The 18244-nt window shown below is 41.7% G+C and overlaps 1 protein-coding gene across 19 annotated transcripts in view; it reads right to left on the bottom strand.

Moving 5' to 3' along the window:
- DOCK9 (dedicator of cytokinesis 9) overlaps nt 1-18244 on the bottom strand; it is a 327271-nt gene that overhangs the window by 250296 nt on the left and 58731 nt on the right. For 6 of the 19 annotated variants that reach the window (XM_078070149.1, XM_078070148.1, XM_078070155.1 and 3 more), the window contains exon 1: nt 12038-12691. The exons of 4 other annotated variants lie outside the window; for them this stretch is intronic. In XM_078070149.1, coding sequence (XP_077926275.1) covers nt 12038-12199 — 162 coding nt within the window. In that variant the 5' untranslated portion in view covers nt 12200-12691. Of the gene's footprint in view, nt 1-12037; nt 12695-18244 lie in introns of those variants that run through there. 9 more of the 19 variants (XM_078070165.1, XM_078070166.1, XM_078070167.1 and 6 more) reach the window with 3 other exon arrangements.

Genomic DNA, 18244 nt, shown 5'->3' with positions numbered 1-18244 from the left:
GCCTCATAGATTTTTGCATCGTATCTATGCTTACGCCCATCACAGCTTGCATCCCACTTAGGAGCTCCTACTGGCTCTCTCAGAGCAGGAACTATATTAACAGGCATCCAATGAATATTTGAAAATTAAAGAAAAGAAGAGGAGGTGTAACATAACAAGAAATATATATTTGGTCTCTGCCCCTGTTCCTGGTACAAAGCTTCTAAAACTCTTGGAATTCCATGAGTGACAAAGGAGTACCTTTTTTTATTCATAATAAGCCCCATTCAACCTAATCTGAGTTTATGCTAATGAGGTGACTCCAGGAGGCTGGTTGCCAGAGGAACCAACCAAGTGATTAAAGGGTTGGATCTTCCAGATCAGTCCCCTGACCCAGAGGGAGAGGAGAAGGGCAGGAGATGGAGTTCATAACCAATGACCAATTATTTAATCAATCATGCCCACATAATGGAGCCTCCATAAATACCCTAAATGAAGGGGTTCCAAGAGCTTCTGGGTCGGTGGACACATGGAGGGGCTGGGAGTGTGATGGACGTAGAGAGGGGATGGAAGCCCCGCATCCCGTTCCGTACATTGCCCTATGCATCACTTCCATTTGACTGTTCCTGAATTACATCCTTTTTAATTAACCAGTAATAATCAGTATTTCCTGAGTTCTGTGAGCATTTCTAGCAAATTATCTAACCTACAGAAGGGGTCATGGGAAGCCCAGATTTACAGCCAGTCAGCTGAATGCCGAGGTGACAAACTGGGACTTCAGACCAGCATCTGAAATGGGGGCAGTCTTGTGGGACTGAGCCCTCAACCTCTGGAGTCTATACTCACTCTAGGTAGTTAGTGCCCAAATTGTTTAATGTGGGGGGCAGGGGGAAACCCACACATTTGTTGTCAGAAGTGTTGTGAGTAAAGGAAATAGTTCTTTCTAGTGGAAGGAAAAAACAAGGAAAAGGTTTCCGGGTTCTTTCTGACTGCTCTTCAACAATAAAGGAAGCAGAGAGAAATCAGAGTAATTTCTAAGACTGATTGTTCAACGATGCTGTCGCCTATTTCATCAGTCTAGAAAACACACAAGGAATACCAGAAGTGCAGAAGGCAAAACTACGTAGCATATAGGACTGCCACCAAGTCTGTATCTTAGCATTCTACAAGCAAACTCTCATCACAGAGACTCTGTAGAGCCCAAACCTACTCCAGAGGGAAGAGAAAACCTACAGCCGGATACTAGCTCCACGTCCTCACATCTACCTCAGTCCCTAGGATACGGGTGTTTCCTTGGCAGAGAAACAAATGTTCATTGAAATGCATCCTCAGATAAAGCCTTTGATTGTTCACTGACATTTGAAAAAAAGTAAAGTACTCCTTTATCCAATATTCCAGGACTGAGGTAACAAAAAGTACACACAGGCAGACACAGATACACAGGCACACCTACATCACACACAGACATACAACATACAACATGCCCAAACCTTCGCACACATGCACACCTACATCACACGCATACAACATACAACATGCCCAAACCTTCGCACACATGTACACCTACATCACACGCAGACATACAACATACAACATGCCCAAACCTTCGCACACGTGTACACCATCACACGCAGACATACAACATACAACATGCCCAAACCTTCGCACACGTGCACACCTACATCACACGCAGACATACAACATACAACATGCCCAAACCTTCGCACACGTGCACACCTACATCACACGCAGACATACAACATACAACATGCCCAAACCTTCGCACACGTGCACACCTACATCACACGCAGACATACAACATACAACATGCCCAAACCTTCGCACACGTGCACACCTACATCACACGCAGACATACAACATACAACATGCCCAAACCTTCGCACACGTGCACACCTACATCACACGCAGACATACAACATACAACATGCCCAAACCTTCGCACACGTGTAACATGAGGGTGGAGGAAAATTATCTTCAGAATTCACGTAATATGTAACGGGAAAGCTAGAATCTATTCTCCATCTATTAAGATACAGATGTATTTCCTGTAGACCCGAATACACTTGGTTTGGAAACTCTAGTAATACCTCTGCTTATATTTTGCTGGGACTCCTTTTGTTAGCAAAGACCGGAAATAGAAAATATGTAGATTCAAATCAAGGTTACTTGAGGATGCAGCTGCCACACTGGAATTTTTCTTTCATCAAAATGCACCACAGAGTCCTTACAAAGACAAGCCTGATCTGCTTTATGAACAGGCTGGTTCACAAGGAAACAGATTTACAAATATACTTAACTCTACATTCAAACCTTAACCCTGAGCTCCTGAATCTTTACCAATACATTCTTTATAAGACTACTTAATTCAGCAACTTATAGAGGATGTCTATTTATTCTACCTTAAAAATGAAGAATTTATGTTTCTCCCTCTAAATTTCTTGTTTCTATTTTTACTAAATTGCAATTGAACTGGCAGCTGGATAAGAACTTTCCCTCTGTAATGGACACAGAATGGTACCAAAATAAAGGCTAGAATATAAAAGAACATAAAATATAATAAAGGCGGTATCACAAATCAGTGAGTAAGGAATGAATGAATTCAACAAACAGGATTGGGAAAAATGAGAGTTGGAGGTAAGGAGGGAATCAAATTAGGGCCTCAACTGAACTATACATCCAGGAGTCAGCAAACTGTAAAGGGCCAGCTAATAAATATTTTAAGCCAGCTACTGAATATTACAGGTTCCTGTCACAACTGCTCAACCATGCCACTGTGAAAGCAGTCATCAACAATGAAGAAGTAAGTGTGGCTATGCCAATAAAACTCTATTTACAAAAACAGGTGACAGGATCTTTGGACAAAAAAGCCAAGGAGTAAACAAACAAATAATTCCAAAAGAAAATACAGGTGAATATCTGATTTGAGGTAAGCAAGAATATCTGAGCGTAAAAGCAATGGGAGAAATCACAGAGGAAAAGATGATTATGCTTATCACATACATTTAAACTTCTGTTAGTAAAACAACTACCATAAAGAAAGTAATCAAAAGGAAAATGACAAAATGGAGAAATATTTTAAATAAATATGACAAAGGATTTGGAGCTTGAAAGTTATATCTTTGTCTCTCAAATTGGCAAAACATGATGCTGCAATCATTTATAAAACAAGACTAGGGGCACCGGGGTGGCTCAGTTGGTTAAGCATCCAACCCTTGATTTCCGCTGGGTCATGATCTCAGAGTCCTGAGATCAAGCCCTGAGTCAGGCTCCACACTCAGCGTGGAGTCTGCTTGTCCCTCTCCCTCTGCTCCTCCTCCCAGCTCGTAAACACTCTCCCTCTCTTTCAAATAAATAAAATCTTTTAAAAAACAGAAACAAACAAAAAAAACAAGACAAATATTCACTACTGCTGGAATGTAAATGGAATCAATCGTCAAGCAATAAAATATATGCCTTAAAGGGACTTTTAAAAATTCATTCTTGCCTTAGTAAGTTCATGTTCATGAATCTAGCCTCTGAAAATATTAAAAATCCATAGAAAGATTTTTGGGTAAAGATGTCCCCTGTAATTTTAATGTATAATAACCTAAGTGCCTAATAACAAAAAGCATTTAAATAAATTCTAGAATATACAGTACAATGGAATATTATGCACATACTAGTGTTTTAATGGAACATTATGGGCATAAGAAAATGGTCATAAGAAAATAAGTGGAATAGGGGCGCCTGGGTGGCTCAGTTCATTAAGCGACTGCCTTCAGCTCAGGTCATGACTCTGGAGTCCCAGAGAGTCCTGCATCGGTCTCCCTGCTCAGCAGGGAGTCTGCTTCTCCCTCTGACCCTCCCCCCTCTCATGCACTCTCTCTCATTCTCTCTCTCTCAAAAAAATAAATAAAATCTTTAAAAACAAAGAAGTGGAACAGGCATCACGAAGGGCACCTGGCTGGCTCAGTTGGTGCAGCATGTCACTCTTGATCTCAGGGTTGTAAGTTTGAGCCCCGTGTTAAGTGTAGAGATTACTTAAAAAAAAAAAAAAAGTCTTAAAAAAAAAGGCATCAGGAATTATTTATGAAATAGTATACCATTTTTATATTTGCATAAGCAGAGAATAATACTAGAAAACACACAGTACATGTTAAACAGTAATTATTTCTAGGTTGTGGGATTATGGTTGATTTTTCTTTTCCTCTTTATTCATCTCTGTAGTCTCTAAATTTCCTCTAATAATTATATATTCTAAATATGAAAGACAATGTTACTTTTAAAAAGCAAAAGAGTTATTGCTTCTCACTGAATCTGTGAAAGAAATATAAATCAGCTACTTCGAATATCTAAAAAATAAGACTTGACCAAAGCAACAACAGCTTTACCCATCTGTTTCTACTCAGTATTTCTGCTGCTTTCCTCTTTAATATCTAAGAAACAGCTACCAACTCTGAAAGGGTGAAGACCTCCCAGAACAAACACATTCCAGCCCCCACAATGAAACATTTCAGAATTCCTCTGGGATCTGTAAGTATGCCAGTGGTCATGCTTCCAGCAGTTGAGGCAAAATTAGTGCTGATCTGAACCCCGGTATAACCATGTTATTGGCCTAACAATACAGCAATCTAAGGCGATGTTATTCTGTTCATAGATAACGCCATCAGCATCTTAATAAAGAGCAATAAGGAAGACAGACTGCTTGAAATCCCAAGGAGAGAAAACACATTTTCTTGTCTTCAACTTTTAAAAATCTCAAAATAACCTTTCTGGAGGGCAATCTGGCTAAACATATATCAAAACCCTTTAAAAAGCAAATATACTCTGACCTAGCTATTTCAGGTCTAGAAATCTGTGGTAAGAAAACAATTTGTACATGTTTAAAGCATATATGCAAGGATAGAAAAAACAGAGAATAGTGGGGGAAAAAAACCCAGAAAAGTAAAACATTGGGTACAGGTTAAACAAAATGTCACATCCTGAAACGTAAATGTTTGTGTCCCCTCAAAATGGGTATGTTAAAACCTAATTCCCAATGGGACGGTATGTGGAGGTGAGGCCTTTTGGAGGTGATCAGGTCATGAGGGTGGCGCCCCCATGAAGCTCTTTTATAATCTGTAAGAGATTACAGTGCTCTTATAAAAGAGACCCCACGATACCCACCGACCCATGTGAGTTTATACTGCGAAAACAGATCTCAGGGAGCCAGGAAGTGGGCCCTCACCAGATCCCAAATCTGTGCATGCCTGACTCTTGGACTTCTCATCCTCCAGAACTGGAGAAATAGATGTTTTTATTTATAAGACACCCAGTCTGTGGTATTTTGTTATAGCAGCCTGAAATGAACCAAGACACATCCATACAATGAAATGACGCCATTAAGAGTGACTCATAGATGTATACTTATTAACATGGAAAGACATCTGTGATACATTGTGGAGATTATTTAAAGCTAGTTATAGACTACATAACAAAATAACATGCTTATTATACTTACGTATTAGCTTGGGCTGCCCTAACAAAATACCATAGACCAGGTGGCTTAAACAACAGAAATGTGTTTTCTCACAGTTCTGGGAGCTGAAGTCCAAGGTTAGGACGCCGGCAAGGTCAGTACCTGATGAAGACCTTTGTCCTGGCTTACAGCAGGCAGCTTGCCTTCTTGCTGTGTGCTCACATGGCAGAGAGTTAGGAGTCTCTTACTCTTCTTATAAGGTCAGAGCCCTATTAGGTGGAGGCCCCACCTTTATGCCTCCATTTAATTTAATTACTTCTTAAAAGACCCCGTATCTCCAGATGTGGTCACATTGGGGATTAGGGCTTCGACATTTGAATTTTGGGAGGGACACAATTTAGTCCACAGCAACTCTAAACAATTACATATTTTTTATGAACCATGCTGTACATGGGCGAAATTATGGAACGTTTTGCCTCAAAATGTTTAAATCGGTGGTTACCTCTATGTACTGAACATTAGCATGCTTAGTTTCTACAATGAATGTTAATTACCTGTTTATAATTTAATAAATATTAATAAGATAGTAAATTTTAATAAAGCATCGGGAAAAGGCGCAATACGCTTTCGCGCTAGTCACACTGGCTGCACTCAAAAAAAGCAGCATCAACAGAGCAGTGCAATCTCAAGACGCAGGAAATGGATCTAGGAATCAGAGCTGACTGACTGTTCCTTGAAAACATCTCCAATTTATTGCTGTGATCCAAACAGGCAACAAAAACAAAACCCACTGGGCATCATTAGGAAGGATATTAGAAATAAAATGGAAAACACAGCCTATCCGAAGCCATAGTCCAGTGATCAGACCAAGAACCAAAGGAACGTTCCGGAAGGCCACTAAGCAGGTTTCTGCTTTCTTATACCTCAAGACAGTTCTCGCAGTGCAAGAAAAAGTTATGAGGGCACACCTAAAATCATCAAGATCTAGACTATACTTTCTCCACTGCCACAAGCTGACAGGTATTATACAATTTTTCACTTATCACTTGTCACAGATTCACGACTTATGTTCCCCCCTCCTTCCCACCCCTCCCCACCTCCAAACAGACACACAGACATGCACAAGCCGGACTGCAGGCTCTTCAGAGCCAGACAACATTATCACCCTCAACTCCATTCTCTTGCATAGTGCACATATGATAAATCAGAGGACTTTCATAGCCGACAGGTATTTTCTATTAGGAAGGACTGTTTAGCCTGGGGAGACTACAGTGGTCTGATAAAATTCTACACTGTAATAAAGGCTGAGAACATGCTGAAGATGTGTAGCAAATCTTAACAATAAAAAAAAAAACATGAAAAACTTCACAGCTTTAAGGAGGTAAAAAGAAAAAGGCAAATATTAATTTATAATGGGTAAAATTATCCTTACTATCCCATCATGTCACAAAAGAAATGGAAGACAGAAAGTGTGTTTTCTCCTTGTGAATTGCAGCAGTTTGCCTTCGTGACCGCTCTCTACGGGGCTGCTGGCAGGGTCCTAGCTGCAACTTCTTCCACTTGAGTTCTAATGGGCGAGAAGACAGCAGGGTACAGAATAACCCCCCAGCTCCTCAGGCCTTCCACGGACATGTTAACAGAGGGGAATATTATGTTAATGGCTAGAGTAAAACAGGTCAAGTCCTAGTCAATAAGGCTGGGCCCATCACAAACCCTCACAGACAAGGAAAAAGGGGATTTACAAGCGTATGGTGTCACTCATGCTGCCCCTCCTCAAGGAAGGTGACTAGGCTGAGCTGTGCTTTCCTGCCCCCCTGACAGGCCCTGAGAGTTCTGCCGGCCCTTCCCTGACGGGGACGTGAGCTTCCTCATCACTTCGCCAGCGCTCAGCACACAGAAGCATTCAAGGTTGTGTCTGGAATGAGCTGAACTAATACATTCAATTACTTAGAAAAGGGAGACTTTAGGAAAAATCTATAGTCGGGAAATAGAGACTATCCTAACTCAGCTTTGCCCCTCCATTGTGGTAGGATTACTAGTCAAAATTTAAGTGTGGTACAGCTGAAATTCAGTCAGTCCCCAGATGCCAGATAAGCCCATTTCCCAGTGTCCTACCCACCATGGGGCTGATTCATGCTGTTTAGATATAAAAAGAACCTTCCTGCACAAGATTCCACAGTTGCAGCCTTATAAAGCTAAAGTCTGCACTAGAGACATCTAATTTTTGCTTCAGAGCCAACCTTAGTGATCATAAAGATGCTTTTTCTTCACTACAAAGGGCTCTATTAGCTTATTAATTTATACTCTGCCTTGTTGCAAAAGGATTTAAAATGATTTACATAAATACATAAAAAAATAAGAAAAAAAGTATTTAATAAGCAGATGAGAAAAAACAGATGGTGATAAAATAGTAATATAGGAAAATAAGAACCAAAGTTTAAGGGCAATTAAAAAAAAAAAATCACTGGGGCACCTGGGTGGCTCAGTCATAAGCGGCCGACTCTTGGTTTCTGCTCAGGTCATGATTTCAGGGTCATGAGATCAAGAACCCCTTCCTCCCCCCCCCCCCCCCCCCGACATAGGGCTCTGTGCTCAGCAGGGAGTCTGCTTGAGATTCTCTCCCTCTGGCCCTCCCCCCACTTTCTCTCTCTTTCTCTCAAATAAATTTTTTTAAAAATCTTTTTGAAAGAGCCTATATATGTTAGAATTGGGTCACATGTTTGGATCTAAGCTTTCTTTAACAGTCAACTGAAGAGGTGGCTGGGACCAGTTACATAAATCTTAATGTATATAAAATACAAAGTAGTTCCTCAGAAAAAGCACAACCGTTCAGAGTATGGAGAGAAGAAATTTACTTCCAGGGCCCCTCATAAAAAGAACACTAAAAAAACACAGAAATAATTATGATAATAGCTAACAATTAGCACTAACTTATATATAAAACACTATCCTAAGGACTTCAGACATATTCATTCATTCAATAACCCTATGAGGAAAGTATTGTTATTATCTGCATTTCATTAAGTGCAGATCCATTTCATTATTCATTAATAATGAAACTGAGGAACAGCGCAGTTAGGTAAACTGCCCAAAGTCACACAGCTAGCAAGTTGTGGATTCAGGATTTAAGCCCTGCAGGCTGGCTCCAGAGTCAGCACTCTTTGTTTGTTTGTTTGTTTTAAGATTTTATTTTTAAGTAATCTCTACACTCAACATGGGGCTCAAACTTACAACCCTCAGGAGTCGTGTGCTCTACGGACTGACTCGGCACTCTTAACCACTACACTACCGTGCCTCTGGCTGATCCAAAAGTAAATGAGCAATGCCCTCAACAAAACCCTCATGGCAGACATCACTTTCACAAGGATGTTTCTTATGATGCCCTTCAGTTAGGCCAAGAGGAAAACACAAAGCTTAGTTCAGGAGCAGCAACTCCACTGACGCCAAAATGAGGCAGTCCACCCACGTGGGTTTCTGACACATGGACAGATCTGTGGGATATTTAAGAGTCTCTCGAAGACTGGGGGGCCTCAAGTCCTAATCCTCATGAATATTATTCCTCTCCCTCCACACGATTGAGTATGCACTGGAGGGCCGGGGTAGGGGTTATACCCTGAGGAGCAGGTGAAGCACCACTCTGACCTGCTGACAGGTAAGGCAGAGCCACAGGCTGGGTAGCCCCCTGAGCTGGAGGAAGGATGGGTGGCAGCCACCCTACTGACCAAGGCCTGACAGGCCCACATCTGCCTGAAGAGCACCCTCTCCCTCCCACTGCTCTCCCTGCTTCTGTCCTTGACTCTTGACCTTCCCCTCACTCAGCAGACAGTGGTCCTTTGCAAAGGAAAGTCTGATGATTATTCCTCTACTCAGTCAGATCCGGAATCCTTCCTGTGGCCTCCAGGTCAGCCTACCTGTGCATGGAGGGGGCTCATGGGAGTACCACCGGGCAGGGCTCCCTTAAGAAAGTTTGGCTGGCTCAAACCAAAGGATGAGAAGGCCCTCCAATGCCTATGCCCTGGGACAGGTCTCAACAGAGCTAGCCTGGATACTGTCCAAAGATCGTATCATCAATTGTCAGTCATGACCACAGCAAACCCATGGAATGTTTGGCCTTGAACCACATAACTTCTTGGTACAGCTCCAGGACAGAAGGGTTGAAAAGTGTAACTCTAGTGGACATTATTGAAAATGTGCCAGTTATTGTTTGGGGGAAACGACAAAAATGTTTGAAAAAAGACTTTTGGTTCTAGGATAAGTGATTATAACCTAAATTCTCAACAGCTTCTCCAAGTTCAAGTTCAGGACCATAAAACCATTTTATCAGAATTCACTCATTAACTGAGCACTTAATACAAATCAGACACTGTTCTAGCTGTTGGGGCAAAATGGCAAACAAAACACACAAAATCCCAGCCATCAGAAAGCTTATTCCTTATGGTCATGTCATTTGTTAAAATTAGGGAAAGCTTTATGAAGGAAATATGGGACCTCGGTTCTATTTTTGCTATTTTATTCTGTCTAAAATTATTTTAAAATAAAAAGTTAAAATTTTGTTTAAAAAAAGAAAGCTTATCCTTGTTGTAAGTATGGTAAGTAATACTACTAACTACTCTTACTATACTTGACTAACTGTATGTCAGATGGAGATAAGTATTAGGAAGAAACTATGGCAGGGAATCAGAGAAGGGTGTGCTGGGGGTGCTACAAGGTGATTTGACCCCTATGCCAGGGGTCAAAGAAGCCTCACTGAGAAAGGGAAATCAGAGCTCGCCCTGTAAGAAGCCAGGGGTGAACCAGGTAATGCCTGGCCGAGTGTCCAGCAGGAGAGAACAGCAAGGGAAATGAGGAGAGAGTGAAAAGCAAATGGGGGTGGCCAGGAGAAGCAGGGGCAGCAGGTGTGAGGGATGGACCTGGAGGCCACAGGAAGGATTCCGGATCTGACTGAGTAGAGGAATAACCATCAGACTTTCCTTTGCAAAGGACCACTGTCTGCTGAGTGAGGGGAAGGTCAAGAGTCAAGGACAGAAGCAGGGAGAGCAGTGGGAGGGAGAGGGTGCATCTTTCCACCCACAGCACCTCGGCCACAGGCACACACGGTCGCGTCTGTCTCAGTCTGCTAGTGCGGGCAAGGGCGGTGGGCAGACAGCACCTGACCCAACGCACAGGAACGCTGCTTCAAAATCCAGTCCCAGCGTGCCGACAAAGCCCCTGGCAGGTTAGTACTCCCTCGTGCAACAAAATAAAAAGAAAAACAAGCAGAGTCTCTCAAAGATGGGTTAACCCAAGACAAGTCAGTGTGACCTGAGGGAGCATAAGCCGGTCGCATGGGAGAGACGTTGCCTTTACTGGCCAAGCAGTCCCAGGGCTGTCAGGGTTACAGATTACACCTAATGGGGCAGACTCCGTAATGAGCTGGTCCTTCTAATCTCTGATACCAGTTATTCTCAAAAGCATATTCCAAAATACACTAGAGTTTAAAATATTTAATAGTTAATACAGCCCCACTTAAGTTCCAAACCCACACATAATACTGCCTTCCAAAATGCATCTGATGCTCAAATGATGCTCTCTTTCCCTTCCTCCCACGTATTTTGAAAGCTAATGTCACATAAGACCCTCTACAAAATGCATCCTCTCTTGGGTTCCTGCAAGGCTGGGGTGACCTGATCTGATCCCAAGGTGCCTATGGCCCCCCAGCACTCCCTCTCCCTGTCAGATGGCAGCCTAACAACCAGGAATGGAGCTGGGGTTTCCACATACCTCGCCCTCACCATACCGAGTGGCTGCTGGCCAGACTCACACGCAGAAACTCCCACGTGTGTTATTCTCACTCGTTTTGACAAAAAGCTGTGATAAGAACAGAAGGGAAAATGGCAAGGCATCCTGAGGGAAGAGGAGACCCATATGCAGCTTCCTCACGAGCCTGGTATTTGTGAGAAGGCCATGGAGAGGCACACCCATCTGTGACCTGACACCTCCTCGTGCATCGTAAGGGGAGGAAAGAACACACAAGTGTCAGCTAAGCTTCCTTGTACTCTCAAGAGCCTTCACCCAAAAACATTATAAGTAGTCAGACTTAAAACAATAAAACTACAAATATTTTTCTCACACCCATTACAGTTTTCTTTCATGCTCCCTTTAAATTTCTCCCTCTGATGGGAGGACTGACCACAAGCCATCAGTAAGAAAATTTCGCCAAGAAAAAGACCAAGATGTAAAGGAACTGAATAATTCACTATCACTGGTAGAGGATTCAGTATAGAACACCCTAAATACACACTTTGCCACACATTATTTCTGAGACTATACCAAGAACATGTAAGCTCATGAAGCTAACTTAGAAAACTAATCTGTAATCAATTATCTTATTCCAGCTTCTCTCTCTGTATGTATTTAAGCTTTGATGAATGCATGGCATTCTCACACATACAAACAGGCACCTCATAATTAAACTTAAGGTCATTTAATTACCCATTTATACACCCAGGCTAGAGATATATAAGCATACTGAAGTAAATAAATATATTTGCTTTATAAGTAAAGACGAGTTTATTCTAACACCATCAAAGTACTTGTTTAATTAAGCAAGACAGCATTTACCAGACAGGAGGAGATCAATAGTTCTGAATCTTCTTTTGTCCAATGGTATGCTGTATATTCAAGGGCATTATTCTCTCCTTGCTGTTTGCACATATAAGCACAGTTTCTTTCAAAAACGGTGCGGATGCCTTTAAACAGAATTACACTAGTAGTGCAACCCATCCCCAAGGTGTGGATGTTCAGATTTCTAGCAATCTCTACTCCATTTCCACATCATCTTCCTTGGCTCTTCTGAGCAGGCTCCCACTGAACCATCTTCATGACAGGCAGTTGCCGGCACCAGAACAGAAGGGAAGCTCCGAGCTGTTGTACTAGAATCTGCTCCTGCCCAACTGCCTGACAAAAAAAAAAAAAAAAAAAATCCCGGCTCCGAGTGTCAAACAGGAGGGGTGGTGCAAAAACCAGATGACACACCTCGGATGCACCAAAATCTTTAAAGTATCGTTTTTCCAGCAGACTGCTTCCCTGTTAATACCAAAGAACAAATAAGCCGAAGATTTACATGTGGTTACTGGAAAACTGCCGGCTCCCGTGATTTGCTTAGGATTGTTCTGAATCTCAGAACCTGCCCAAAATGAAAAAATGGTGCCAGACAGCCACCCTGCTGCAGATGCTGCTGGAAGGCACAAAGAATGTTCATCTGCTGCAAGGAATCACTCTCCCAGAATGCTTAGCCCAGCATCTATATTAGCAAACATCTCTTTCCTTGACCTAAATATGCTGTTTGTTTAATCCTGCATCCGCGAGGAACAGAAAAGCAAAAGGAAAAAAAAAAAAGCCCAAAAATGAGAGAAATCACTAAGATGACTGCTGCTATGGAAACATGTATAAGCCCACTTCAAACAACCTTTTGCATGTGTGGGTAACAGCTTGCTGACAGCAAATCACAGGGGAACACAAAATTGCTGTGTCAATCTTGACTTCTGCTCACTTCCACTCTGCCAGAGAGAGGGCTAGCAAGTTTGCACTGCTTAATAGGATTCTCCCATCTCTGGTACTCAAAGATGCAAATGAGAACATGCATAAAGGGTGACCCGATCAGGCTGGACATATACCTTCTGAAGCAGGGCTCTAGGACGTGATGCTACACACACACTAAAGTCCCACAGTCAACAAGGTTATTATTTGGGATTCGTAAGTAATCCAGGTCCTTCCACTGCAGAATGAACTCAGTAACACTATACTACCCATGTGTGTCTTGGGTGATGGCTAATAGGGAAGCATGTCACTGACAGAATACTAAGTTGACTCTTGCACTTTCCTTCTAAAAAATGAAAAATAAATTAAGTAAAATGACTATGATGAACACAGGAAAACCTCTCCCACCATAATATGCATCTAGAAAAAGGTTACTGCTCTTTTAAGATCTGTTCTGAATTCTTCCTTATTTCATAAGACAACAGATGGTTTTCATTTTCTATCTACAGATTTCAAAGTTAGAGTGAATTACAATGATTGAGTATCTGAGAGTTAGTTAATGGAAACCCATATCATATAATAAAAGCAGATCTTTAGAGAATACCACATAGTCACATAATCCCAAAATTTCTGGTTCTTATGGCTATTAGGCCCCATAGATAAGCAAAAACCTAGGCTTCTCGGGGCACCTGGGTGGCTCAGTCGTTAAGCATCTGCCTTCAACTCAGGTCATGATCTCAGGGTCCTGGGATCGAGCTCTGCATCAGGCTCCCTGCTCCGCGGGAAGCCTGCTTCTCCCTCTCCCACTCCCCCTGCTTGTGTTCCCTCTCTCACTGTGTCTCTCTCTGTCAAATAAATAAAATCTTTTAAAAAAAAAAAAAAACCTAGGCCTCTCTTTTTTTTTTTTTAATGCAAGGTTTATCTAACAGCCACAGAGATCAAAGGAGTAGAGATCCTGGCCACAGGAAAAAAACAAGAGTAACCATCTGTGGTCTAGAACATTCAGCTTCAGAATAGCAACTCTGTTAAAGCTACAGTGTTCAAGACTACACCCAAGTCCTGACATCAGAAGAGCCAAGTCTTCATGTGACATCACAATGCTGGCAGATAAATAACATGGAAACACAATATTGTAGAGTATAAAACACCCAACACATGAGTTAAATTATCTGTCTTAAGAATTCAGAATGCTTGGGGCGCCTGGGTGGCTCAGTCGTTAAGCGTCTGCCTTAGGCTCAGGTCATGATCCCTGGGTCCTGGGATCAAGCCCCACATCAGGCTCCCTGCTCAGCGGGAAGCCTGCTTCTCCCTCTCCCACTCCCCCTGCTTGTGTTCCCTCTTTCTCGCTATGTCCCTCTCTGTCAAATAAATAAATAAAACCTTTAATTAATTAATAAATAAATAAATAAATGAATGAATGAATGAATTCAGAATGCTCACCATCTATCTTAACTTCTGCACTGCAAGGAAAACAACTTAAAAAATATTATTCACTGAATATAAAGATGGTACCTAGAAGAAAAAAACTTTAAAAATATTAGTTCACTGAATATAAAGATGGTACCTAGAAATTTAAACTTAATTTTTTATTGTTACTACCTATTTTAGACATCCTGGGTGCAGAAGCCAGGGAATATCATTTGAGATACAAAAGATTATGTTTGAACTTTACAAAGGATTATAAATAATAACCAAGCAAAATTTGAAGCTGCTAGTATATTCTATTTGAATTACTTGAAAAACTCCCAAGTTAATAATTAAAACAATGGGACAGAATAGAACAACTTCCTAACAATCATTCAGAGGAAAGAAGAAATGTTTCCTAGGGACCTACTAATAAGCATTTAAGCAACCTGTAACAATTTTAAATGTTAATCATTTTCCAACCAACAAAATTAGTGAGCAAGAAAAACAACAGAAAATATTTAGAGCAAAGGATTCAACAAGGCCAAAAATGGGTTTCATGCTGATAGAAGCATGACAAAATGAATCATTCAAATGTGTATTTTGTTTCACTGATTTTTCTGTATCAGAATGATCTTGGGTTAGTCTACAAGGATAATTACCATGAATTCCATCAGAGGACATGGAGATGGATGGTATCTATTGGCAACCAGTTCAGCCACCTACGGAGTATGTATTTCAATTTTGAGGTCACATTTACTCTCTTACCTTTAAACGTGACCCCTAATTTTCACAATTCCCAAGACTGGATGTCCGCCCTTGACTCTGTCTTGAGCCCCAAGCCCATGTCTTCCTCCCCTGCTAATAAGGGTACTCTCCCATCACCGCCTCACCCTCAGAGGTTCCAAATCAATCATCTTTTAATATGACAAACTGGGACGGTATGTCCACACGATGCCATACTTTTAAGCCATAAAAAAGAATGAAGTAGTGATGCATGCTACAATATGGATGAACCTGGAAAATGTTATGCAGAATGAAAGAAGCCAGTCACAAAGACCTCATCTTTTATGATTCTATTTTTTTTTTTTTAAGATTTTATTTATTTGACAGAGACACACAGCGAGAGAGGAACACAAGCAGGGGGAGGGGGAGAGGGAGAAGCAGGCTTCCCGCCGAGCAGGGAGCCCGATGCGGGGCTCGATCCCAGGACCCTGGGACCATGACCTGAGCTGAAGGCAGACGCTTAACGACTGAGCCACCCAGGCGCCCCTTATGATTCTATTTAAATGACATGTCCAGAATAGGCAAATCCATAGATACAGAAAGTAGATTAGTAGTTGCCAGGGAATGGGGAGTAATTGCTAACGGGCACAAAACTTCTTTTAGGAGTAACAAAAATGTTTAGAAATTGGACAGTGTTTCTAACATATATGCTACCTATACACAGTATATAGTCTGTGAACATACTAAAAACCACTGGATTGACATTTTAAACAGGTGAGTTCTACAGTTTGTTAAGCCTGACTCCACTATTGATGTTTTACTACTAACAGCTGTAGGCCTTCCCCCTCTTCTTTCCCCTTCTGTCCCACATCTGGCCAAACTGAACGGATGTTCCAGGTGGCTCCCTCCCTTGGTCCCAGGAGGGAATTCAAACCACTCAGGAACCCTCATCCTGGCCCCACCTGCTGCCACCACAGAAACCCCAAACCAGGCTCAGGGCCTGCTTGGGAGCTGCCCTCCTCTCCTCAGGGAGCTTCATTACATGAGTAATTAACCTCTTCACACCCTCCTTGTGAATACGATGTCATTAGTCTCAACATCCAAAGCAAATTTGGGGTGTGAAGGGGCAGGAGGAGGGTCCATCCTGTTTCTGTAGAGTGGCCCCAACAGTGAATTATATCTCAATAACACTGTTTTTAAAAACAGGAGAGGGGAGGAAGATAGCATCTACTCTGCCCACCCCGGAAGGCTGTCAAGTTCAAACAGAGTAATAGGTAAGAACTCAACCAATTCTGCTATACGCATGTCAGTAACTATTGTTTTATACTTCACCAAGGACTTACTGAGTAGCTCAAAAACAGCCACCTTGCTTAATGAATTTACAATTTGGATTGCTGCTCTGGCCCCACTTCACAGGAATACACAAACCACAGACCCTGGGAGGTGACTGGGGCTGCCCTCAGGGTGTGCATTTTAATCTAGGAAAGGGGCTCCATGCTGTACAAACCACCAGAAAGCCTGTACAAACAGTACGTTTAGGGTAAGACTTGCTGCCTGACTCAGGTCACAACAAACCTCAGCCATTCGGCCACAGAGACGACAGCAAATAGGTCTCAAGCTTTGACCCTCCCCGCCCCGCCCCCGAAGCATATCTATCCAGAGCTGTCATTCCCATTTGTAGCTTTCTCCTTGCCAACCGTCTTTCTGTTTTAAGTATGTTCTAAAGATCAAATTAGTTTGACTAGTAGATTTACTTTATACTCTCTCAGAAAAGTGTGCATAAATTAGTATCTGAAGTAACACCTAAAAAATCTAGAACTACAAACTAGAAGTAATATTATATCTCAAACAGATTTAAGTCTTCTACCTAACTCAGACCTCGGGCTCTACCTTAGGAGGCCAGGGAGGAACTGGAATTCTGTCCATTCTGCAGTGGCTGAAATGAAGATCTCGCGTAATAATAATAATACATCACATTCTATGTAAGTGCCATTAGGGTGTCTTATTTTCATCCCTGACAGTCCATACTACATTTCTCAATGCAGTGAATTCTGCTGAACAAAGAAACCTTATCTAAGTTGGCCTGTCGACTCCTTATTCATTTTATATTCAATCAGCATAATCAAAGGTAAGTAGAGTATCTAGCACGGCGCCTGGTTCATACCACATGTCCCATAAATGTTGGTCTCCTCCATCTTGGCCCCAAATTAAATTTTTTTCTTCCCTGTTATAAAGTAAGGTAGTTCTTCTAAAAATACAAGCATTTCTTATACAAAACCCAAGCAAATGAAAATTTAAGATCTAATAAATTCAAACTCCAAATTCCTTATATTGGTAAAAAAAAAAATGATTCAAAGAGAGAAATGAGAGTGTTGTGGAACAAGAAAAAGGAGTTAAGATATTTGGTGAAGAAGGAGTCGAGGTTTTAGCAATGACCATTGGAAAAAGTTTGTTTGTTTGTTTGTTTGAAGTAAGGAAAGTTAAGGAAATATTATATACATAAGGATCTTTTTAAAAATAAGGAAAAGGTGAACTCTCCTACCATTGTGTATTTCAGGAACATAAACCTCAAAATTTGATTGTGGGAGAGAAGGCAGACTTACAGCATATCTAAATTTATCCACCATTTATCATCCCCACCTCAAAACACTTGGAAACGCCACTACAGCTTCACTTGAGATAAACGGAGATGGCAGATGGGCCTAGGGGACAAGGACACAGACAGGAGTTTTAGACACGCCCCCCTCCGCCCCCAGAGAGCTTGGTGAAACAAACTAATTTTGCTAAAAAATATATCTCTAAAGTCATAACCACAGAAAATATTTGAGCCAAGTCTGCCACTAACAGCAGTATTTAAATGTTCTCCAAAGCAGAGAACACAAAGTTACACAGCTGTCTCCATGTTGGTGCTAGAATATCAGGGAGGCATGTCCCCGGGCAGGGCTCTGAGCACCTGGCATGTACACGGAGGGACAAAGGAGGAGGGAAAGCACCCAGACTGGCTCCACGGAATGGAGGGCAGTGGCCTTCCAGAGATGACCAGAGTCTCTCAAAAGAAATCAGAGAATCTTCCTTTTATAGGCAGAAGACCAAGTTAAACAGCTTTTAAAATAAAACAGAACTCCTAAAGGAAGTAATGTTGGAGTTAAGAAAACGAAC

This window comes from Halichoerus grypus, chromosome 4 (genome assembly GCF_964656455.1).
Source record: "Halichoerus grypus chromosome 4, mHalGry1.hap1.1, whole genome shotgun sequence".
NCBI lineage: Eukaryota > Metazoa > Chordata > Mammalia > Carnivora > Phocidae > Halichoerus > Halichoerus grypus.
The sequence above is the reverse complement of the archived record's forward strand: the minus strand, read 5'-3'. Positions and strand labels throughout refer to the sequence as shown.